Genomic DNA, 22312 nt, shown 5'->3' with positions numbered 1-22312 from the left:
TTAGGGCTACGAAGAGGATGCGTTAAACAGAACCCATACGATATATAGAGAGTATAAAAATGATCTGTCTGACAGTATCTGTAAGGGCACAAAGAGGACGTGTCGAATAATACCCCTTGGGGTACAAAGATCAATATATCAACAATACCCGTGAAGGTATAAAGAGGATAGATAACCGTACCCGCAGGGGCTAAATAGAACCAGATCAACACTACTCGTTTAGGCATAAACAGGTACAGCTGGTCTCTCCATAGAACATGTTCAAGGGAAAAAGATAACTCCAACCCATATAAACTGTCCAACGTGACACCGCGCATCTAAAAATATTTCTCCCAATTTCCTCTTGCAATGAAATTTGATAGGTGAAATATCATCGATATATGAAAGTAGGCGTGGTCTTTAACTGATCCCGTCCAATATTACTAGAAATATTTCGTGCTATAAAAAATATATATGTACCCAATTTTATAACGATGTGTTAATTTTTTTCGAGTCATGACTCCCGAAACATTACTTAGTCGAAAAATGAGCAGTGCCACGCCCATTTAAAAAAATTTTAATATTTTCTAATTTTTTGTTATAATTCCATTTAGAAAGTAAAATACTATTAATGTTAAACTCTTTTTCGCAAAGGTATATCTTATTTTATTCCTCTACGACCCTTTTAAAAGTCTTTTATATAAATGTGGGTGGTTCTTAACCAATCTCGTCCATTTTTCTAGAAATATTTCCTGCTATAAGGAAAATAAATGTACTCAATTTATCACGATCCGGTAATTTTTTTTTTTGAGATATGGCTCCCGAAATATAGAAAATTGCTTAGTCAAAAAAGGGGCGGTGCCATGCCCATTTTCAAAAATTTCATTTTTTCCCTATTTCTTTCTAATTGGGAAATAAAACGCCATTGATATAAAACTCTTTTTTGCAAAGATATAGCGTATTTTATTCGTCCACAACCCCTCTAAAAATATTTTATATAAAAGTGGGCGTGGTCGTTAACCGATTATTTAATTTTTCTTCGAAAGAATTTCTTATAGTAAAGGCACGCTTTCTGCTGAGTTTTGTTATGATAGGTTTAACGGTTCTTAATTTATGATTAAAACTATTTGTGAAATCGATTTTATCACAGTTAGGCGGTGCCAAGCCCATTTTAAAAAATGTTTACAAATTTTTATCAAGAGTCTCAATATCAGTCCACTCATCAATTTTCAGCAATCTAGGTGTATTATTTACGAAATAATCAGGTTTTTTGTGTTTTCCAAAGTCATATATACATAAAACGTGGGCGTGGTTATCATCCGCTTTCACTCATTTTCAATACGGATCTATTCTGTGTTTGCTCAAGTTATCTTGTTAACGGACGGACAGACGTACGTGCGGACATGGCTTATACAATTTTTTTCGATATTAATGATCTTGATATATGGAAGTCTATATCTATCTCGATTCCTTTATATCTGTACAACCAACCGTTATATTCGTAAAGTTATTATACTCTGTATCCAATGCACGCTGTGTATAAAAAGTGCCGCTTTTTACTATCTTGATATTCCTAACTGGAATATGAAGGTCGTAAAATTTTTGTTGCTGTACTACTGACTTCACCTCTCTGGCTTTATTACATTATGCATTTTCTCTTTTTTTCAGTATCAGTCCGTTTCATAATATCGTCGACTGTCTTGCGAAAAATAATAAATATTTTTGTTATTACAAAGATCCACCAAATTTACTAAATTTTGAAATTTTAATAAGGGTTGAACTGTAATTATGGGACATAAAGTGAAAAATTCAGAAGAATCCATTTATTTATATTATTTTCCAATTCAAATGTATAAGCCTGTATGTTGTTACTCGATTGTTTCCCCAATTAATTTAAGAAATTTACCGTCATATAAACAGTTTTGCAATTGATCGATAGGCGTTTATAGAAAATATGTCGACGATAGATATCTTTTTGTCAACAAATTAACTGTACGTTTATATGTTATATATGTATAAACGTTTAACGGCTTACATAATTTTAAATTAGCAATATATTTTTTTAAAGAAACTTATAAAAATTAATATCAAAAAATAAAATAATTTATAAAACTTTAAAAAATAAAATGTTTAAAATCAAGCTATAAAATAAAAATTTCCCTATCATATTCAAGGCTTAAGCTAATAGTTTATTAGGAACGACGAAATATATACGTGAGGTTCGGTAACTTTTTGCCAATTTTTGATTCGAAGGTTTTCTTATCAATAGCGATAAATATACAGTTAGTCAACTTAGCGGGAATTAATGCAAGAAGCCCAAGCAGTCAGTAATACAATACTTCATAGATGATTTGATAATTAGTAAAACGGTAATTGTAAGTATCTATTGAAAAAAATATACGTTTTTTTTTTAATAAAAAGAAAAACGTGGTGATTGTTTGCTTCAACGAATTCACTGGAGAAAGGGCTTTAAAATATTCTATAATAAAAATAAAATACAAACATTATAAGCACTTCCTCTATATAAAAATGTCTCCTTATATACAGACATATACTTGCTAAACTTTGATTTTTAAATTTTGAAATAGAAATTGCAAAAGTATTTATGAGAAATAAAAATATAAAAGTGGAGCGCACATTACTTCGATTGGAAAGTTGGTAGGAAAGGAGATATTATTAGTCAACCAATTGCGCTCCACTCTTTATATAAGGAGACATTTTTCGCTGATTTTTGTCCATTTATATAAAGGAATTGCTAAATTTTTTTTTATTTTATTTTGATTTTCTCCTTTTCTTACATTTTCTCGGTGTCTGTTAAGTTTTACGCTTGTAGCTCATTGAGAACTTACATAAAAATCAACCCCAGAATTCCCACCGTTCCGTTTGATTTTTCTAAATACATATCTCAGTCCGCGCGCCCCCTAACGAAACTTTTTGTATTGTGTCATCGGCTGTCATCGACATCTGAATTAAGCTCTAAATTTTTAACCTCTAGCTCATCGAGAAGTTACTTAAAACCCTGTTTCAAATTTCCAAATAATTTTCTAATTTTTTCGATCCGTGCGCCACCTAACGGAAGGTTAGGTTAGGTTGAACTGGCCGGTCCATGAGGACCTCACATAGACTGATTGAGTCCGTAGTGTTACCAGAAGTTTGTTTTAACGACCAAACTGAAAAAACCTATCAAAAACCTATCAAAAACCAGGACCTATGTTATAACATAACTCCGTCCTCTTGGCAAATACTAGAAGCTTCCTAGAACTTAAGCCACTTTCTGCTTCTAGATCTGATAGCTGTATCACTCCTAATAACTGGAGTCTTAGCCTAGCAAGTGCAGGGCACGAGCACAGATCGTGCTCCATCGTTTCCTCCTCCAACCCGCACTTCCTACATCTGATATCACTGACTAAGCCTAATTTAAGTCAAAATACCCGTCATGAGTTTACATTCCTCTCTTTTTAATGATAGAAGCAACTTTGTTAGTCTAAAGTTGTAAGACCTACACATAATCTTCAACACTTTACAGCCTCGCGCTTGAACCCACGCCTTTCCCCTATTTTTCTTTTATTATCTTGTTAATTAATCTTCTGGTGTTGATCGCGTAAGCGGCCATAAGGCGAACAGTTCAGAAGTATAGATATGATATTTGTAAAAACAGTATTTCCATATTTTTAAGATTAGCTGTTTAAATGGGTGTTTCTAAAAAGTCATTTCAACTTAACTGTTTATTATACAATTTGCAGAAAACATCAGGAAACTTGCATATAATATTTTTCATAATTATAATTAAAGTTTCTTTAATGAGTTAAGTCATTGAGCTATTAATTTTAACTGAATTTTAAAAACCTCCAAAAGAATATAAATAATGGTTGTTCTTCTTTTCATGTTCCCAGCTGCACGCAATAAAGTGAACTAAAAATTGGGATTGGACTAGGTTTTTTCAAAGCCCTACAAAAGAAAGCTCCACATTGCTGCAAGTCAAATGCAATGTTTTAGCTTTCCTTATAAGTCCTTATGCTGCAAATTTTGATTGTTTTGGGACATTTCATGCGAGCATTGATATAAATAAATTTGGCCTTTGCAATAGCTAAGTAGAGAAAATAAGGGTATGAAGAATATTAATCAGAACGCTTAGTCGGAATTAGTCAGGTATCAACTTGTCAATTGAAGTAATAACAACAATTTTATTACACTAGGTAGATTAGCGAATTGCATAGAAAGCAACAACACAAAATACTGTTTTCCATGTTCTGTGGTCAAAAGTCATAACAACCTAAGTCTAAAATCACGCAATGGAAATGGTTGAATGTCGAATATAAAAGTTAAATATAGATACACATATATCACTTAAAATCAATACTCTAAATATGGACCGTCATATGTTTTTAAAATTTAATATCATAAGTGTTTATTTAGTAGGTATAAAATGGTTTGGATATCGCCGTGGTGTGATGGTAGCGTGCTCCGCCTACCACACCGAAGATCCTGGGTTCACGCCCCGGGCAAAGCAACATCAAAAATTTTAGAACCAAGTTTTTTCAATTAAGATACAATTTTTCTAAGCGGTGTCGCCGAGCGACAGTATTTGGCAAGCAATCTGAGTGTATTTCTGCCATGAAAAACTCTCAGTGAAAACTAATCTAGTAGGTCCCATCCCGCCAAATTGTATGAAAAAATAAGAGGAGCACGACGCAAATTGGAAGAGATTCTCGGCCTTAAATCTCTTCGGAAGTTATCTCGCATTACATTTATTTATTCTTATTTATAAAATTTTTTTAAAACTTTATTTTGCTAAACATCCTATCTCGACTTTGGCGATTATGATTTGTGACCACAGAATTAATGTGAAAAGCCGCATTATATTTTTTTTACTCGTTTAGAGCCTCAGTTAAACTTGAACCCCCTGCATAGGAGACCTGATGTTGTAAGCGTTTTTTAGTTTGTATGGCACAAATACCGAAAAAGTATTTATATTTTAACAGTCTCATATTTTGGCCTGTATTTTGAAGTTGCTATTTCCTGCTGATCTGTAAATATTTCTTTCTAGACAAGAAAGATGGAACGTTCTGTCCTCCCGCTGAGCGAAGAATTATGATATTATTTTATGATCTTTATATTGCAAATAAATATGGTTCTCTATGAAATATGTTATGTTACTCCTACTTTTATAATCAGCGTAGTGTTTGGTTGTAAGATCCCTCGAAACTAATATGCTCTTTGCTCGAAGCCAAGTATTTTTTATTAAGCTAGGAGGATTCTGCAAACTACTTTGATAACTCTTCTCGGATGAAAGAAAATTTGTCACATCTCCGTATCCTTCATAAGCATGATAATAGACTTCTAACAGACCGTCAGTCCGGTTTCAGACCGAAGAGAAGTTGCACTTCGACCCTGTTGGATGTTATAGAAAGCATCAGGATGGAAATTGATGGAAATAATCTTACTTTTCTAACTTTACTCGATCATTCCAAGGCGTTTGACTCAATTAAGCTTCTATGTCGCAAGCAACAAAATCTTTTTAATTTCTCTTCTCATACCACTGCTTTGATAAGGTCCTACCTCGTGCAGAGATCTCAGGCTGTGTATGTTGGTGGCGATAGGTCTAATTGTGTACCCGTACTCAGGGGTGTTCCGCAAGGTTCAATTCTGGGCCCTTTGTTGTTTGTGTTATATGTTAATGACTTACCTAATGCGCTAAGATATTCTAATGTTCATATTTATGCTGATGATGCTCAACTATATGTGTGCTGTCCTCTTGATCGTGTTGGCATGTGTATTAATGATAATAACTCTGAATTGACGAATGGAAGTCCATGGGCATCTGCGAATGGCTTATCAATTAATCCTGCCAAATCTAAATGTATTGTCATTCGCATAAAAGCCTTCGATACATAAAACTGAGACAAGATAATGCAAACGGTGCAGTTATTGAATACGTTGACTGAGCATAAAACCTTGGTTTGGTATTTAATCAAACTCTGACATGGAATAATCGTATCATTAGTACAGTAGGTAACATGTATGGAATGCTTCGTACACTATGGCTAACACAGTATTTCACTCGTTTACACATTAGACTTCTTCTTGCAAAAGCGTACTTAATACCTACGCTACTGTATGGCTGTGAGATTTATGCTAATTGTGATTATGTATGTATTAATGTTGTTTATAACAACATTGCCAGATACGTATTAAGGCTAAAACGACTTGAGCATGTGTCTGCGTATGCCGTAAAGTTGTTAAATATTTCTTTTGAAAATTTGTTAAAATTCAGAACAGTGTTATTCATACGAAGGAACCAAAATATTTATACCAGAGTCTTCAGTTTCTTCAATCGTCAAGGTCGGCACTGCTTATTTACACTAAAACGCAACTCTGAAATCTGATGCAGATGCCGTTCGGAGTCGACAAAAAACATGTAGGTCCCGTCCGGCCAATTTGTAGGTAAACTCAAAAGGAGCACGACCCAAATTTGAAGAGAAGATCGGCCTTAGATCTCTTCGGAGGTTATCGCGCCTTACATTTATTTATTTATTTTTTTTATTATTGAATGAGAACATTTATACATATATTTTCGTTTTTCAAAATATTTTTCATTTTCTTTCTCCTCTTTGTGTTCCATTTTATAATGTATCCCCATTTTTCATTTTCTTACTTTTCCCCTTTTTTATGTTAAGTATTTTTAATTGTCAGAATACCTTATTGTATCATACGTGACTGGCACTGTTAAATAATTTTTTTAAAATTGTTGTGTCAGGATGTCATATATATATGTTAATAAATAAATAAATAAATTGTTCCAATATACATCAGCTTTTTAAAACTTTTCAGCAAACACGGCCTCAAACGTTAGAGAATTTGTGAAATCTCGACTAGAGAAAATTGTAGAAAACTACACTAGAAATCGAGTTGAAAATGATAAGAGGACTTTTTCAAATTCAATTCACATTGTGTTCAATGGGAGAATAAAAATGTTTCTCCATTTTATAATAAGGTCCCATTTCGCTTCAGAACGCTATGTTGGTGTTGTTGTTGTTGTAGCGATAAGGACACTCCCCGAAGGCCTTGTGAGTTGTTATCGAGTTGATGGTCCCTTGCCGGATGAAGATCCGGTACGTTCCGGTACCAAGCCCGACCATCTCGGGAACGATTTGTTATGACTTATTCAAAGAGAAATTACCTACTAGTTTTCGAATATTTGTAGAATATAAAAAGGGAAATTGCTTATAGTGTTTGGTCCTCACAGTTCTCTGTCACTTCATTTTTGGTATTATCTATTTACAACACCCTTGCTCTGTTGTTCTCAGCATTATTGATATTTTGGTACTAATAGGTGTGTTAACCACACAGAAAATTGTGGATGATACTACTGAAAATTGTCTAAATCATAACCGCCCATGTAAGCCATGTATACATGCAGAAAGTAACAGTAGCACTTAATACATTTTGTAGATGGTTATTGTAAGACTGGGATAGTTTCATCACGATCCGTTAGGCGTTTAAACTTGGGTACCAGGGAACATTATCTTTCTTGAATCTATGTCAAATATTTCAGGTTTGCTTGCAACGCTGATCATAGAATTATTTATAGCTTGTGTGATCAACTACAAGTTTTTTTATTAATTTAGAATTCGTGTTTTAAAATAACTCTTCAATACTTATGCCCATTGACAATTTAAATAGCTTTATCTTCATAAAATTATGTATGCCCTGATACCTAGCTTTACCTAACCGCCACTTTTCATATTGCCAGATTGATCCCTTGTTTTTTCTTCTGTACTTCGACAATTATTTCCTATCAAAATAAAAAATAATCTGGTATTTGATTTTGAAGTGCAATAACGATCAAATTACCAATGTATATTGGAACAATTTTCCATAATCCCTTGTCAAATTTGATTTGGAGATAATATAGGGGAACAATGACCACCTTTGGTACATTCAAATATACCAAGTATAATCTGTATGAAAGTATAAATATACAAAGCAGAAGCCAATTGAGAGTGTGTTGAACAATAGCTTTGGTCAAGTCTGTTTATCGAGAGAGCGCGGTCTCGAGTTCATTTCCCGGTAGAGAGGCTTTTGAAGATATGTTCAATGTTTAAACGAAATAGATGTTGCATTGTCCCTAGGATGGACAAGGTAAGAAAATTCATGCCCTTCCTCCTCTTTTTTTAATTTAATAAATTTAAAACTTATATTGTTTAAAAGTCTTTTCATACATTAGGCTTAGTATCCACATCAAAAGGAAATTGAGAAGTCCATATAAAAAACGATCGAGAAATGCCTAAGAAAAATTTAGTTTGCCAGGTAGTATTAACCCCTTAAGAAACTTTATACGCTTCCTCCTACCTTTTTCTAAAGATTTTTTAGTTAAAGTTACAGGAGAGCTCTGATTTCGCCAAGAAATAAATGTGCGTTTCATTTTTTCTCAAGCAACGATCCCCTAAGAACCAGTCGCTAAATACCCGGGGTGACTTTGTTTATGAGTTTTTTGAATGCAATTTGCCATTCTATTTGACTACAAGTATTCTGTTGTTGTTGTTGTAGCGATAAGGAGACTCCCCGAAGACCTTGAGGAGTGTTACCGATGTTGATGGTCCTTTGCCGGATACAGATCCGGTACGTTCCGGTACCAATCCCGACCATCTCGGGAATGATTTGTTATGACCACATGCGACCTTCTAGGCCATCCCGCTCTCCCATCCCTAGAACCATGAGGAGTTCGAGGTCGCCAGAACCTCGGCTGTTAACGAAACAGGATTAGCCACGGATAGCTGAGGTTGACAATTGGATTTGGAGCTATGTATTGCGCTATATATTGCGCTGGCAACCCCTTGAAAAGGTTGCTCTACACAACTCCTTGAATCTATTTGGTATTTTGGTCGCCTCTTACGGCAGGCATACCTACCGCGGGCATGTTCTAACCCCCTAACCCGCTGGGGGTGACTACAGGTGTTCTTCCCCTCTTTTGATTATACTCTCTTTTACTTAATCGCATTTTTGATTTGTAAATGTGGGTTCGGTAAATTTTTTTCCTGTTGGACTGCTGAGTCTGATTTTTGTGCTATTTCGCTTTTTAAAGGCCATGGATATAAATCAAATGAAAAATCTTCCCATTAACAACTAAGACCACTTTATTTTTACTCAAACGTTTTCTTTAGATGTGAATACTACGCTTTAAGTAATAAATAGTAGATAGTCCCCGGTTAACTAGAACAAAATACCTGCAATGCGATTAGTAGAAGGTAAGAACAGACTGTAAGGCTGCTAAAAAAAAAAAAAACAAGGAAAGAAACCTTCAGTGTCACAAACACAATAACTCGACATCAGGCAAGCATGCAATTATAATGGGCGCTTTCAGCGAACACAAGTGTTAATCAATCGTTGAGTGATAATTTTCTGAAAGCACCGTTGAGTATTTGCGATCCACTCAAAGGATGGGATTTTACGTCAAATAACTGAGTATAAATTTTTTTCGCTACATTCGCTCAATATGTTAATTCGGTCAACTGACAGTTCTTTGACATTTTAAAGTATTGGCTATTAATAAAATTTTTTCTCTTAATATTATAGTGGAGTGCGAAAAATAATTTAAGAAGCCCTTTTCCTTAAAATGAGGGACAGTTATTTCATTTGGCAGTTGGCTCAATGCGCCGTTCAGAGAACAAATTTTCTATCACTCAACTGCCGGAAACATATTTGCCACGTATCAACTCGAATTGCCCAATGGAAATGCCCGTAATGACGGACTTTTAAGTTGCGGCCAAGAAGGTTGGTAACCCGTATTCTTTAGAATTATCCAGCTCAAGCATGATGCCTGTCTTTGAATCTTGTGTTATGTATATAGTTCCTATCTACAAAAGTTTTGATTCATTAATAATAATAATTAAAGCTTAATTTTTTTACTGAATATCTAATCATCTATGAAACACCGTAAGTATTGACTTCCTGCGCTACTGCGAATGGTACAATTGAGGGCTTAATGACTGATGATAAAAAATTATTTGATTAGCCATAGTTACCGGAATGGTGTGTTACACTATGTATATGAAAACTACGTACATTTACGGCAAGCATAAACATGTTGCGACGACGTTCGGGAAATGTTCATATAGATACTCTGTACGAAAGTGCAAATTGCAGGGAAAATCTTTGTACTTACTGGATAGCAACCCTGCATTGTAAGATGCAGCGCAGCGTAACACACAATTGTAGTAGATGGGAGATTTATTTTGATTCAATATGAAAGAAATTAGTGAAAAATGCTTTAGTTATTGATTTGCTTATACTTGTACTTTTTTTGTTGTTAATAAACGAAAATTTAATAAATAAAAAATACAAAATAAAATATATGAAACAAAAGAGTATAAGGTGCAGTAAACGAAATTAAAAACAACAATACTACAAACAAAAGCGTAATAAGATATTTCACTTCTTTCTGGTACGATTTTATGGGAGTTGACTAAATTTTATTTAATTTTTATTTGTTTTTTTTTTCTGACTGCTTTTCGCTTGAATGCATGCATTTAATTTTTGGCAAAAAGGTGAAGGGGGCTTAGAGGCACTGAAAATTTATTGACCATCAAAAATATTTTTAGTCAAAAATTTATTACAGCGCTGGGAAAAATTTACAAAAGTTTAAGTTGGGATCAAAATTTTAAACTTCACTGTAAAAAATGTGAAGAAAACTTATTATTTAATAATAATATAAAACAAGTAAATAAGAAGAAGAAAAAACGCATTCCAAAAACAAAAACGAATGTGTTGCTTAATTATAGTAATTTTTTATTTTTACGAAAAATTGCTTTCAAAAAATTTTAAAAACGATCATCAAAAAAATTTGACCGTTAGTTTATATAAATCGAAAACAATGGTTTTTGCCGGTAGTTTTATAATGTTGTTGTACATTTTTTTAAGTTTTGGTGTGTAATGATGCAGTGTTGAAAATGTCACTTTCGTGTTAGTCACAATAAAAATATATTTTTTTTTAATTTCTACAATATTTTATTTTTTTTTTGAAAAAGTGTTTGCTTAAAGCTAAATTTTTTTTTAATAACTTACATATGCCATACATACAAATCACCAGTCCTATACTAAATATTACAGCAATAAACCTTTCATATGCTACAAACTAAGCACTGCATTTGCCAAAAAACACCAGAGTTGCCAGCTTTTGCTAGTTAGTTAGGCAAATATTAAGAATGCTTGATTTTTGCGGGGGTTTCAAAAATGTTAAAAATCAATTTTTGTTTATTAATATTTACAATGCCGTCACCAATTTTGTGCGCGTATGTGGCAAGTACTAATATTGTTTAATTTATATTCTATGCGCAATTTGTTTATATATATACTTTTGTTTAAATAAGGTTTATATTAACTAAACAAAAATCGAAAATAAATTTTAACAATTCGGCAATAAACTTCAAAAATTTGTTTGTGTTTAACATATGGCATCAGTTTGTGCCAAAATATATTAGAAAAGATTTTTTTATAATTTCTCTTCCAACAAAACTTTTTATTTTTTTTTTTCAAAAAAATTTGCACTGCATTTATATTTTTTTAATGTTTTTTTTTTTCAATTCACTTATAATTGAAATTCATGGGTTGGTATTCTACGTAAATCACAAATAAGATAAAAAATAAGCGCATTAAAATTTTCAAAATCACATATTTTTGTATTAAATAACAAAAAGTTTTATATAGAATCCAACATAAGATGGTGCATTTTAAGGAAACCAAAGTTAAATAAAATGTATAACAAAAAAACATAAGGCGCCAATTTTAAACATATTTTCAAACTATTTACGGTAGTTACAAAAAAAAAAAAAATAATTTAAACTAAAGCACGGCAATGTTTGTAAAATTTAAGTTTTCTGAATCAGTTTTTGACTGATCAAATTGTTGGTTATAATTTCAAGAATTGTATTTATATTATTTTTTTGTATCCTATGCTGTCGTTATTTGCGTTTATGTTAGTAAACATTCAAAATAATAAATATTTTAAACTAGAAACACAAAAAAATGCATAAAAATTAAACTCGTTTAAATTTTTAATTTTTTTTATAAAAGTTGGTTAGTATGGCAAATCAAATAAATTATAAAAAAATTTAAATATAATAGATTATATAAAAAAAATAAAAAATTTTCTAAAAAAGCATATTGGTTAACGAATCACTTACGTCAAGCGGTTTCTTCAGCACAATCCAACCAGATTCTGCTTGTATATCGAAATATTCCAAATCGTTAGGATTGAATGGCGCACTCAGACTATAAACAATGGCGCCGTTATTATCTGCATCTTCATCAGAAGCTGAGACGCGCAATATATTTGTTCCAATGCTAGCATCTTGTTTCACATTTTCAACATATTTCTGTTAAATAAGAATTGTTAAGCATATTTCAAAAAAATATTTTATATTTAATTTATTTCAACTAACTTGTCGGTCGAATAACGGTGGATTATCATTAACGTCTGTTATTTCTACTGTGAACGAGCATACACCTTCCAAGCTGGGTTCACCCTGATCGGTTGCCTTAACGGTTACGGAAACAAATTTACCATCATCACCTTCGCGATCGAACACTTTATTTGTAGAAACTTCGCCTGTCTCTTCGTCTACGGTGAATTTTGTGCCTTTCTGATTTGGTTGTTGTACAATTGAATATTTGACCTGAAAAATAAATTATTTTTATGTGATTAAAATTTTACATAATAAGAAAAAAATATAAAATAGAAGTCAGTTGGCTAGTTTTCTTCCTCTTGATTTTCCCTAAAAATTGGCGGGACGGGACCTACTTGTTTTATGCCGACTCCGAACGGCATCTGCATGGCAGATGAGTTTTCACTGAGCGCTTTTCATGGCAGAAATACACTCGGAGTGCTTACCAAACACTGTCGGTGTGTGAATCCAGGATCTTCGGTGTGGATGGCGGAGCATGCTACCATCACACCACGGCGGCCACATATACATAAATAAACAAGTTAAAAATTTCTTCTTGGCCATACCGCCCTCCCACCCCCTAGATCCATCAGGAGTTCGGGGTCGCCTCGGCTATTAATGAAACAGGATTCGCCAGAGATAGGTGAGATTGCCAATTGGGTTGGAGAAGCTATATATTGCGCTAGCAACCCCTTGAGAGGATTGCGCTACACAACCCCTTGAATCAATTTGGTATTTTAGTCGCCTCTTACGACAGGCATACCTTGCGCGGGTATATTCTAAGCCCTCTAACCCGCTGGGTACCTTATATTTGTGTCGATAGGTCTTCTGAAAAAGCAATGCAAGCCAACATTTTAAAAATTGTAAATATAATGCTAATATATCAATTTAAAAATGACACTACTACAAATGCCAACACAAACGCTTTAAGTGTGACTATATGGTAACCCTGCTTGTTTATGCTCCAAAGCTGGGAACTTCAAAACTGGACCTCTGAATCTGTTAGAAAGTATACTTTAATAAAAGAGGTAGTGGATAGTCAGAGAGCAATGAAGCAAGACGTATGTACGCATTGTTTGCAGAGTCAGGTAAAGTTAAACTGGCCGGTCTGTGAGAAATTAAATAGACTGAATGAGCCCATAGTGGTTCCAGAAGTTGCTCAACGACTGCACTGACTAAACTATCAGAAACGAGGATCAATGTTACAAAACAACTCTGTGCATCTTAAGCTTTTTCCCCCAATGTTTCAAAAACATTACAGTGACCAGTGATCGAATTCACTAACTTTTAACGACAAATTTTAACTAACAATTTTTCGCTTACGATAATGACTGCGTTATTCACTGACTCAGTTTTAATGACTAAAGTGAATACCATTATTATTAGTTCAAATTGAAGATTAATGGAATTCTAGCTAATGCCGTATCGTCGCAGTATACCGCAGACCTCACTCCGTCCGTCCAATATTTGTGTACACAATACTACTATGACCGTACCTTCTGCGCTCAAGCTGGCCCGCGGCATTGAGTGTCGTTGTAGTTGTATGTTCTTCGTCACCTGGTCTACAGGAGGAGTGTGTAGAATGGCGTACAGTGGCGCCGTCGGGATTGTATTCAGGGTTCCCGCTATACTAGGCACTGATTGCCTACATACCCCTTTTAGTATTTTGAGGTATGTTCTTTTTTAAATCCACTGTCCACCAAAAAAGCATAGGACAGGCTTAACAATCGCTGTAAATACCCAATGAAAGAGAGCTCATTGGACTTCGAGGATACACCAGCTCTCTTTTAAATGCATAAAGTATCGTCCAGGCCACGATCCCCTGCACGTTTAACTTCCACAACAACTTACTGTCTTGAATGATTCCTAGATATTCGGCACAAGATCTATCCTGCAGAGTCACACCTCGTACCTTAAATCTAGGCTTACTCAAGATCTTATACCTCCTATTAAAAACACTATATCCATCTTCTCTGCGTTGATGTCCAATCAAAAATTAGATGCACAGGCATTAGGGCGGGTCGATTTAAAAGTCGCTCATTGCCCTGGAACGCCATATTCTAGGGATCGAAATAAGAAACTTTGCCGAAGGAAGCATACCTCTACTTTTGGGTAGGGTCAAAGTGGGATTTTTCAAAATTTGCCCCTACCCAAAAGTTCGACCCAAATTGGGGGGGGGGGGGGGGGGGGGGGCATCACAATTCGTTTTATAGGTATGCTTCCTTCGGCAAATTTTCTTATTTCGATCCCTAGAATATGGCTTTCACAGAGCAATGGGCGATTTGTTTGCCTCCCCACAAATCGACCCGCCCTACCAGGCATATATATCCGGAAGGGCGCGATCCATTCAGAATCTGGTTAGGGATGGGTGTACTTCAATGTACTTAAGACCCTCGATGATCGCCTGTTTAAAGATATTGTTGAAAGCCCAGGCAAAGCCTTCTATAGCTTGTCCCAATTTTTATTCAAAACATCCACGAATTTGCTTTAGTCGATTAAACAAGGGTTTCTAATGGTACCTACTCTCTTTACCCTCTTTAGGGGGATGTTGAAGCTGATATTCGCATGGTCTGTGAAATTTTGGCGATAAGTTAATCCGGAGTTATAGTTGGAAAAAATACGGGTTTTTCGTAGACTACCTTCAGTACAACTTCAGGTTTTGTGATATCGAGTGGGTTGATGATATCGAGAACAAAGACTAGTATTTCTCATCTATTCTTCCGTTCCACCTCAACGTCCCAAAACTATTTTTCACATGTTGTTCAAATCAAGAGTTTGGCATGATCTTCAGCGTACTACACTCCTTTTGACCACGTCTACCGAAAATGGTAATCGGTATGTATCCACACCCCCTTTTTATAGCTTAAATATTTTCTATAAACATAATTAACTGATTTTACAATAGCCAACTGCGATATAATCTTGAAATTAGAATTAAAAATATCCGCGTAAAAATTTTTTAAATTTAGAAAAAGTTTATAATTATAAAAACCTATTCATCAGCTTTCTGTAGCAATATTTTGACAACAATGGAAGTTATAGATATTACAACACTACCGTTTGACTAACCATACGAAATGTTTAACTATTAAACTCCAGCAGGCATTTAAAATTTTCTGTGTGACTCTGGGATAGAGGTTTTTACTGCAGATAATCACTTACAAGAATACCCTCTTTAATATTACCGCCCCTTCCAATTTTTAAATAATTTAACTTTTCTATTCCCAATAAAGCTTTTTCGATTTACTTCAATTTTAAAAAATTAACTTTTAATCATTTCTCATTTAGTCTTCATTTATCGCCAAGGAACGCTATTTGGCTATTAACGCTTTTACAAAGTCATATCTAATTCAGTAAAAGTTTCTTGCCTCTTGGTATGCATGAGAAATCACAAATTAACTGGCTAACGAAATTAAGGCAATTTGTTTCAATACAATGACAGGAGCACAACAAAAAAAATGTACTGATGGCTAAATTCAAGTACTAGTATTTTCCACAAGTATTTTGGCGGCCATTCATTCATTGAGTTAAACAATCTGGTCAAGTAGATTTACGAGCTTTTATAATGGCCTTTTGGAATTTCGTAGTTAACGTCAGAGTATTTTAAGAGTAAATGTAAATGTGAGGTTCTGTGTTTGTGTGCGTACATGCAAGAAGTGTAAATTTTGTATGGTATTTAACAGCTTATTCATTTATGTATATTATACGGTCCTTGTATTGTTGATATTGTTAAAGGAAAATGCATTCGCTATGAACTACCGCGGGAAAGAACAATACGAAAAATATATCGAAATCGTGTTAATTACCAAATCAAATGTACTTTTCCTTTTTGTTAAAAATCTTCTTAAAAACTCTATCCTTAATTTCTTTCCACTTTTAAAGTCAGTCCATTGCGAAGTAACGTGAAAAGAATGTTAATCAAATGACTTTGATTAATTGAATAAAATAGTTCATTAAAAGTACTTTAAAGTTATATCCAATACTTTATTTTGTAATCGGATCTGGAGCGTAGATGTCTACGATAAAAGCCCCACTGGATACAAAGGGTAGGCCTTGCTTTTGAGTCTTTGCATGGTTTCTGTAGTCTAGCTTTTGGCCGCGGCTTCGGCCCAGTTTTGTTTGTGGTTTCCGTTCCGGTTTCTGTCTCAATTTAGATTTTGTTTTCAAACCAGTTCCGTTTCGAATTACAGTTGTGGTTTCGGCTACGATTACGGTTGCGGTAAAGGTAACGGGTTCGGTTACGGTTTTAGCCACTGTTTCGGTTACAGTAATTGATACGATTAGTGTTACGGTTTCGGTTACATTTAAAATTACGGTTATGGTTACGATTAGTCTGGTAACGATTACAGTTTTGGTTAAATTTGCAGCTACGGATATACTTGCGATTGCGGCTTGACTACGATTGTTGTAACGTGTAAAGATATCGGTTACGATTTCGTTTATAGTTACGGATATGCTACCAGTATTATTCTGTTACACTCATGGTTACAGTTTCAGTTTGCTTACGATAACGGTTACGGTTTTAGTCTCGGTTTTGGGTATTTTTATGGTAACGGTTTGTCTGCGATTACGGTTACGGTTTCAGTCGGTTGCACGGTCAGAAGGTTGATTATATTTGGGGTTACGATGACTTTACCGGTCTTAATACGGCTACGGCTTCAGTTACGTTTGCGGTTACGACTACGGTTACGATCCGATTACGAATAGGGTACGATTACGGTAACGATCAATTACATTTACGGTTACGGTTTCAGTATCAATTACATTTACGGTTACGATTCGATTACGGTTACGGTGTGATTATGGTAACGGTTTCAATTACATTTACGGCTACGATCTGATTGCGGTTACGGTGTTATTACGGTAACGATTTCAATTACATTTACGATTAAAATTTCTGTTATAATCACATTTACTCTTACGATCCGATAACGGCTACGGCATGATTACGATTATGGTTTCAATTAAATTTACGGTCCGGTTTCAGTTTCAATTAAATTTACAGTTACTTTTCCAATATTGGGTCAGTTTTATTTTAGTTTGACTTCCGCTTTTTTCAATTTCGGCTCCGGTTTTGTATTCGGCACCGGCCTAGCTGCGCTATTGGTTACGGTTTTGGTTTGGCTAGGGTTTCGGCATCAGTTTCGAATTCTGTCCGGTATTTTATTCGGTCCTGATTTGCTTTTATTACTGTTCTGGTTTCGATCAGGCTCCAGTTTTTGATTCAGTCTTGTTTTGGTCGGATTTATTTGACCAATTGCGGGTTTAGTTTAAGGTCCGGTCTAGTTTAGTTTCGCTCCGTTCCAGATTAAGTTCCTGTCCCTGTTCAGTTTTGGTTTGGTTCTCTATTCATTTGCCGGGTTTCTGTATACGTCAGGTTCCAGGTGAGGCGTTGTTTCGCTCCGATCCAGAATCAGTTTCTGTTTCGGTCCAGTTTTGGTTTTGGTCCAATCTCGATTCTGGTCTTATTTGGGTTCGAGTCCAGATTGGTTTTCGACCCAGTTTCGGTCTTATCCAGAGTCGGTTTTGGTTCCAGTTTTGGCCAGTTTCTATTTCTGTTCCTGCCATCTCCTTTCCCTGAGTATGACGAAATCCAAAAAAAAAAAAAAAACTGTAAACTGGCTAGTGTCATGATGCACTCCCTAACTACCACGGCCAATTTGACTCGATGATACCATTGCTGACCTGAGAGCTTATATTTCAGCTGACAATATCTTGTCTTATTCTTAGCATAAGCATACTATATTCCAATTATCGTCCCTTTGTGTTTACGCATTGTTTTTGTTATGAGTAAAACAGTTTCACCACTCTGAAGCGTTTGGCAATCTCAAGCCCACCCGTCGAGTAGTAAAAAATCTGAAATTCTCAACCCCTAAAGCTGTTCACTTAATTGAAATGTGTCTTCTGCATGCGAATATTTACATACCTGTCCATTGACGCCCTTATCCTCATCAGTGGCAACCACTTTAATTACAGGACTCCCGTTGGGTGCACCCTCTTCCACCTTTGGATAATAAGTACCACAATCCTTAAACACAGGTTTATTGTCATTTACATCAGTGATGAAAACCACAACAACCGCAGTTGATGTGTGTATGGTATGATCACCATTAACGCAGCACGAGCCATCATCCATTGCTGTCACATTCAGTTCATACTTATCACGCTCCAAGGATATGGCTTTATTATGTAAACGTATCACACCAGTTATATCTTCGATGACGAATTGTCCAGAGGATGTGCCACCACCAACAAAACCAAAACGCACATTGTCACCATCTTTATCGGATGCCACAACAGTTGTGACGAGCGTATTCGGACCGGCATTCTCATCTACATTTGGCGTGTAGACCTGCTGTGAAAATTTTGGTTCTTCGTCGTTTTTGTTTTTTGTATAGACGCGTACAGTGGCTGCTCCTGACTTGGATGGTTCACCTTTATCTTTTGCTGTTACAATAAATTCATAATAGGCATTGTTGTTATCGGCATCCAGTTGCTTATTATTGACTATAATGCCATTTGAGTCGACCGCAAAATGATCATCAGAAACTAGATATTCGATTTCAGCATTTGCACCCGAATCCGAGTCCATCGCCTTGACACGCAATATACTCGTGCCGAGTGGTATGTCTTCGTCGACATTGTGCGCCTGATAATCGGGTAACTCAAATTTCGGTGCATTGTCATTGACATCGGTTACTCGTATTGTGAGCTGTTGAGAGAATGAATGAAAGAAAAGAATGTTGGATTAGATTATTGTTTATAACGGGGATTATGTATATGTAACAGTAAAGGGAGATAACTATAAAATGTCACCTTGCCGATGGCGTGAGAGTATAGACGAACTACGTAGTGCCTGACTGTTTGGGTGAGGGCTTTAGGGATTTGGTCAACTTGCTTTTGCTGTATATAAAGTGGGCGGGAGGTAACAAACCTCGAATTTATCGATGACAAGACTTCTATGCGCCGAAAATTTTCCCAGTTCGGGTTTCAGCACGTTTCGCCGAATGAGTGTAGAAAATTTAACTGGTTAACGGATAGGTGGAAATTTAAAAGAAAGTTTTGGGCTTTTCTCTAAGCGGCTCGATATAAGCTGCAAATTCAAGTTTTCCGATCACTACAATGCCTTCTAAGCGGAAGTTAGCGCAGTTAAGGGTGGGATGGATGATGCACCCTTCAGTTTGTAAAGGTAAAGAAATTTAACATGTGCTTGAACAGCCAAATAGCAATTAAGACTATGTGCTGGACTTAAGGTCAATGGTGGGTAGTGTGTGAAAGGAATTGTTGGCTTGCGATTGCAATTTGTAATATGTGGGCAACCGTTAGGCGGACCTCATAGTACAAACGGGTACAATTAAAACCTGTCGAGCTGAAAGAAGTTTTAAAGTTCATTTAACATTGGTGATTGAGTTTCTGAAGTGTTTATTTTCAATGGAAGTCGCTTACCTAACATAATTTAAAACCCTTTCTGCTGCAGTTGCTTGGATGGATGGATGGCTGGAGTCCAGCATTTGGCAGATCTAAACGAAAGTATTCCGGCTTCGGTTTTATACGGAGAATTTAAACGAGATTAGTCATATTTGCAACTACATCGTCGGCTCCCAGTGATTCTTAAAGCAACAACAGTTAACGCCACCAAGTTCAAGTGAGCTTATCCTACCGGACTGCCTTTCATTCAACCTAATGTTACCTAGGCCAACATTTCTGAGTTTGTATTATGTCTGGGGAATCACCTTCTTCTTTTTGTAGTTATAAAGAGACTCCATACAAGTTTTGGGTAGTTTTATTTAATAGTGGTCCTTTGCCGGATATTGGTCTGCTGGGTTCCGAAAAATAGCACCAATAAAGTGCTAGTACAACCATATAGGGAATGATTTAATATGACCACGTTGAACCCTGTTAAACAAAAACAGGATTACCTTGGCTATTTGGGGCTTCAACTCTTTCGAAAGTATTGCGCTACACAATTCCCTGAATTGAACCCGTGGCTTCGGCATGCTAAGTCAGCAGCACGATCGCTTCTTTAGCAAGCAGGGGGCCTCAAAACCTTGCTAATGTCATCTGTACAAAAAGGTGTCTTGAGTAGAAGTACTGCGTACAGGTATTCGGTTATAAGCCTAAGACAGGTTCTTATTCCGCTTATGTCCCTGAAGAATTTTTAAGAAAAAGTTACTGGGAGCGTACTACAGATTATTGATAAAGACTGAAACTATTTTCTCGGAGATATATGTATATACAGATGATAGTTCATGATACGCAAAAATGACTTAACTCAGGTTTAAATAAATGTTAGGGTAACCCAATTTCTTTGAGATTTGATTATTCCTTAAAGAGCTCAAGCGTTGCTTTTCATTATCAAAAACGCATAAAAATATCACGTACTTTGAAAATGTTATAAAAATAAGTTTTGTGCATATTTTCAATAGACTTACTAGCACGTCAAAGGTACGTTGGTTTGTTTGAATATCCTCTATCCATTTCTTTAACCCAAATCTAGTCGGCTTTTACTAAACTCAAATAGTCAATATTATTGATAAATTGGTATTGAATGCGCTTTTCAACAACTTTAGCATACACTTGAATGCATCTGCATCCTACGCTCAAATATATGTATATATTTTCATATCTACATACATGCATATATATCTCTTCCTATGTGTGCATAATTTAATATCAGGAAACCTTTTACAGTTCTTTCACTCTTACACATACAAGCGTATTTATTTTCCTGTGTGTAGTTATACGTACCTCAACAGATGTGGAGAAACCGCCCGAATCTTCAGTAGCTGTTACTATCAATGAGTAAACGTGTGGCTGTCGTAAATCTTCGAAATCCAATTCTTTCGCCAACTTAACAATACCAGATGATGGGCCAATATTGAATGTACCAGCGCCTTGTCCTTGCGCTTTTAACGTATAGCGTATCTCGCGATCTGCAAAAGATTTCGCCTTCACCGAAATTATACTGAAAGGAAGAAAAAGGAAATGAGAGAAAATCAAATATGTACAAAATAAATGGGGGAAAAGTACCGGCAATGATATAAAAAAGCCACAAAAGTAGAAGGGGGGCCTAATAAAAGTTGTGAGTTAATATTCATATTTTTACATTTTATTAGCTGTGTTCACACATGGCTTCGGTAGTCGGTAGTAGATAGTTTTTTATGTGTAAACATATGTTTGCTCACGGTATAAGGGAATCCAGAATGTAAGCGTTATGTAAGCTTAGTTTTTAGAAGTGGTATGCTGTATGGGGGAATATAGAACGTATTGCAAGCAAAGGCGAGGAAAAGAAAGTAAGGGCTAGTTATAGGGGTGTTACCGATTTTTTATCGAAGTGTTATAATGTTACTATCGATAACAAAGTTTATAAATGAAACATCGATTATAAGTCAAAAGGTCATCGATATGTTATCAAAAAGTAATCGAAAAATTATTAATATGTTATCAAAAATTTAGGATTTATAACTAAATAGCGGTGAAGCACCGGCCATTTATCGATATGTAATCAATAATTTATCAATTTTATTTTCGAAAAATTATCGACTTGTTATCAGAAATTATTGATTTGCTATCGAAAAGTTACCGATTTTTGATTGATGTATTACTAATATTTTATGAGCCTGTTATTTTTTATCAGCGTATTATCGATTTGCTATAGAAAGATGATCATTTTTAATCGAAAAGTTATTGATTTTTTATATGTGTGTAACCAATTTGTCATAAGATGTTATCGATTCTGGTTCGAAAATTTTCGATTTCCTATCGAAGTGTTGCTGATTTGTTATCAGTGTGTTACCAATTTGTTAACAACGAATCGTGGGAATTTTGGGTAGCGCTCGCACGGTGTAATTTCTTACTCTGTCTAACTCTTTATTTGCTTTGACACATAA

At 35.2% G+C, this 22312-nt stretch overlaps 1 protein-coding gene across 1 annotated transcript in view; it reads right to left on the bottom strand.

The window, feature by feature from the left end:
- CadN (Cadherin-N) overlaps positions 1 to 22312 on the bottom strand; it is an 855435-nt gene that overhangs the window by 593953 nt on the left and 239170 nt on the right. The window contains exons 4-8 of the mRNA XM_067767104.1: positions 21171 to 21387; positions 18349 to 19134; positions 12420 to 12653; positions 12162 to 12353; positions 10145 to 10156 (exon numbers count right to left, since the gene is read on the bottom strand). Coding sequence (XP_067623205.1) covers positions 10145 to 10156; positions 12162 to 12353; positions 12420 to 12653; positions 18349 to 19134; positions 21171 to 21387 — 1441 coding nt within the window. The remainder of the gene's footprint in view (positions 1 to 10144; positions 10157 to 12161; positions 12354 to 12419; positions 12654 to 18348; positions 19135 to 21170; positions 21388 to 22312) is intronic.

This window comes from Eurosta solidaginis, chromosome 2, assembly GCF_040869045.1.
Source record: "Eurosta solidaginis isolate ZX-2024a chromosome 2, ASM4086904v1, whole genome shotgun sequence".
Lineage (NCBI taxonomy): Eukaryota > Metazoa > Arthropoda > Insecta > Diptera > Tephritidae > Eurosta > Eurosta solidaginis.
The sequence above is the reverse complement of the archived record's forward strand: the minus strand, read 5'-3'. Positions and strand labels throughout refer to the sequence as shown.